Here is a 3988-nt window from a genome sequence, read left to right as displayed (position 1 = left end):
TTTAATAAGTATTTCATATAATTTTGGATTGAATACAGCAGCCAAAAATCATCCCCGCAAAGTAGGCAACCATCCATTTATTTTGTTTATGCACCCAACAATACTCTGGTTCTAGACACAATGCATCCGTTTTGCTGGTTGCATAACATTCAGTTACCAAGTCTAACAACGGTTGGCAACTCGGTGACAGCCTAACATAACCCTCGATGTGGTGACTTGAGCAATTTGAGGTTATTGACAATTTTTATTTTCTAATTTGTTTTTAGATACAAATAGTGCCTTCTAACCGTCCAATATAATAATAATAGTAATGAATATAAACTTAGAAATCCGAAAATTACCTTTGGCAGAAAAATCCAGAATTGTTGAATATCTGGAGGAGGAAGAATCCTGGAAAAAACTGATGTCGATCATTCCTTCCACCTTAACTGAGGATTATCGGAGCGATATATCGCTAAATAATCCTCCAAAATATCGATCGGAACATTTCCAGTAAGTAAAAATTATTTCGCGTCTTTCGAAAATAACAAACTGCTTCCAGTATTATACAAAACGCGTCAAATTTGACGAAACGGTTCTGTTCGGAGATTTTGTTGAGGGAATGGGCGACAGCGGGAAGAATTCGGCCTGCGTTGGGCCACTTAAAATACCTCTTGGAAAAGGCGCAACTTTTTCATGCCGCTGATTTCGTCACTGTTGACCTTCTCAAACAGCAGAAAACCAGGCCCACTAAAGGACCAGGGGTCAAATTTTACAAAGAGCACTTCTCGATTGCGCACAAACTGTTTGCACAGAACTCTTCTACAGGACCCCCTGATTACGTTCCTTACCTTCAAAAGTTGTGGAAATGCTTCCTTGTGTCACAAAAAAATATTTAGTGTTCACTCTATGGTTTGCACCCTATTAGTTGCGCCGCATGTAGGCAACCAACGACACACACACTTGAACTCGCACGAATTCCAATAACTAAATGATCCACGGAGCAAGAAGTGCCACGTTTAGGGGTATGTTTGTAATGGGGTGCAGGGCGCGAAGCGCCCTGCCTCCACTAAAAACCCGATGTTACACCTACCCATATTGTTGACTATAAAAGTTAGGTTATGTTCGAAACGACTCTCCATTGAAGAGTGTGCAAATGGGAAATTTAATAATTTTTTTGTGGCAAAAGTAAACATTTCCACAACATTTGAAGGTGAGGAACGTGATCAGGGGGTCCTGTAGAAGAGTTCTGTGCAAACAGTTTGTACGAAATCGAGAAGTGCTCTTTGTAAAATTTTACCGGACCAGGAGCTCCAATTGTCCTAAACTCAGAGGAAATAGAAGACAGCGAAACAAAAAGAATTGAAAAAATGTTGGACGCTATTAATTACCCAAGTTCGGCAATCGAAAACATCTGTAAACACAATTCAGTTGACACAAATCTCAACTATACAACCAAAGAGGTACAAAAAATGATACCTAAAATTGTTATTAGCGAATCTCCTGAAGTTGAAGAGGCAAAACCCACATTTAACGTCCCAGTGGTTGTTCAAAACGAAAGAAATGTCTGAGTCAGATTTAATTAAATTTTCTAAAAGTATAGTTGAAAGTGATAATAACGTGCCTAACAAGATCCCAGATTTGACTTCGCTTTTAGAAAGTTGTCGATCAAACAGTGAACATGTAAGCAGTTCATCCAACAATATACCTCTAGTTGTTGAAGATATGAGTGAAGACAGCTCTAGCGACAATATTCAGCCTAACATATCTTCACTTTTGGGCAATTCAAGCGAGGTGATTATTCCAGCTCTGAGTGACTTGAGTCCAGAAAGCTCGATGTCTTCTTCTTCGAATTTTCCAGCTTTAAGCCACCTTTTGGGAGGTTCGGACTCTATCGCAAACAAAATGCGTTCTTGTGCATCGCCTTTACCTAATTTGTCTCTAAATACCCCTTTACCACACTTCACTTATGCTCAGTTAGAAAACGCCACCTGTAAATTCGATCAAATTCCTTTAATTGAGGGTGGGAGGTTTCTAGGTTCTGGTAGTTTTGGCCAAGTTTATTTGGCTAAAGATTTGTTCAATCAACCAGTGGCTGTCAAAAGACTGACTCTGGAGAATGCTGAGGTTGTACAGATTGATGATAGGGTAACTAAGCAGTTTATAACAGAAGTGGAGATCCTGAGCAAATACAAGCATGAGAATTTAGTATCTTTATTGGGTTACTCGTGTGACGGTTTGACGTACTGTTTAGTCTACGAGTATGTGGTTGGAGGAGCCTTAAAAGATCGCCTGGAGGTTATCATTTTAGTAATTTGTGATACAATTAATTTATTTTATTTTGTATTGTAGAAAAAAAGAATTAATCTGGACGGAAAGGCTATACATTGCTTTAGGTACAGCGAGGGCTATTGCATATTTACATACGGCATATTCTACACCTTTAATTCACAGGGACGTGAAAAGTGCAAATATTTTGTTGGATGTTACCAACAAGCCAAAGGTAGCATTAAAATTAGGCTCAGAGGCGACCACGACACAAGTGCGAGTAGTTCAAGTATTTCGTGGTCGCCTAGGAGCACTACTTTGTTTGACGCAAATTACACTTTTACCTTATTCCAGTTGTGTGACTTTGGATTGATCAAACATTCTTTAAATCAGAGTACAAACACTGTCACCACAATCATAGGAACTTCTGCTTATATGGCTCCAGAAGCTTTCAGGTACTTTCATCGTTTACTTGTTTTGTCGTGTTCCTCCAAATTTTTTATTTTATTTTAGAGGTGACGTATCGCCAAAGCTAGACACATTTAGTTTTGGGGTTGTTTTACTCGAGCTTTTAACATCTAAACCACCAATGGATGATAATAGAGAAGGAAAAGATCTGGTTAGTTAGTAATAATGTAAGCAACTTCTTTTATGATTTGTTTATTTTAGGTAACACACGTGGATGACACTTGCAGTGATGACATAACGCCCTTGTTAGATGTGTCAGTAGGTTCTTGGTCTGCTAACGAAATAAATTTTGGGCAGAAATTATACGAAATTGCCCAAAGTTGTTTGCAGGAAAAAAAGCAAAGACCTTTGATGGCTTCAGTTTGTAGTAATTTGGGCGAACTTATTGAAAAATCTGCATGAAGCAAGACAAGAAATGAATGCCATTTTCAACGAGGAAAAGAAGAAAAACTCATCAAATAAACCTTTAACTTGATCGTGATGAACCTTAATATGTCTTTGTACATAGTTTCCCAGGCTTTTGCAATGTATATACAGTATTGTTTATTTTAAAGAAGAATATATATTTTATACATAATTAAAATTATTCCTTAGTCGAAAATATGCTGTTCATGAATTGATTCGTCCGATTACGTGATTACGTAACTGGCAGAAAAAGGTCACCTAACATACTTCAGTAAGAAGGGTTTAATAAATAAATTTTGCAAAAAACACGAGATTAATATTCAATTTAAATTCAAAAAGAATTTTGAATTTCAGCTAAAATTGTTGCTAATTTTGAATGACATATTTATGGTTGTTTTTTTTGTCAATGACCTGCATCAAAAAATATTTTGCATTCTTCGTTATAAAACTCTCAAAACGTAGAATTTATCGAGTGTCCAAAACCGCCTCCGAGTGTCTCGTTTTTCTCCGATCAAATTAATCAAAATAACAACTTTCTCAATATCAGGTTCCACGGGGCGTGAACTTCTTTCCGCCCACTCTCTTAATTAGACGCGGGCGAAACATCCAAATCCCCGATACCTGTGTGTTCCTCCACATCCCATCATTTTCTGCGTTGAAATTAGCAAAAAGCAATTTGGCGGCGGTTTCTTTGCAAAAACCCGCCCCCACCTCACATTTGACATTTCGCATGTACCTAATCCAAGATGTGCACCCAATGGGTCAGAGGGGGCAGAAATACGAAAGCCCGGCGCGCCCACGTCGGACCCCGATTTTTTTTCTTACATTGCTATTTTAACTCCCATAATTTCAAATTTGTGTTTAATCG

At 38.0% G+C, this 3988-nt stretch overlaps 1 protein-coding gene across 1 annotated transcript; it reads left to right on the top strand.

Annotated features, from left to right (window-relative positions):
• Positions 1-219: 219 nt before the first annotated feature.
• On the top strand, positions 220-3298 carry LOC135143847 (interleukin-1 receptor-associated kinase 4-like). The gene is given in 8 exon segments (XM_064075787.1): positions 220-492; positions 542-877; positions 1376-1379; positions 1456-2296; positions 2340-2482; positions 2602-2702; positions 2761-2866; positions 2917-3298. Coding segments are annotated over 8 exon segments (1914 nt in total). The 5' UTR covers positions 220-310; the 3' UTR covers positions 3118-3298.
• Positions 3299-3988: the final 690 nt, after the last annotated feature.

This window comes from Zophobas morio, unplaced genomic scaffold (genome assembly GCF_036711695.1).
Source record: "Zophobas morio isolate AGI-343-1 ecotype UQ-CSIRO unplaced genomic scaffold, CSIRO_AGI_Zmor_V1 ptg000076l, whole genome shotgun sequence".
NCBI classification, from domain to species: Eukaryota; Metazoa; Arthropoda; class Insecta; order Coleoptera; family Tenebrionidae; genus Zophobas; species Zophobas morio.
The sequence above is the reverse complement of the archived record's forward strand: the minus strand, read 5'-3'. Positions and strand labels throughout refer to the sequence as shown.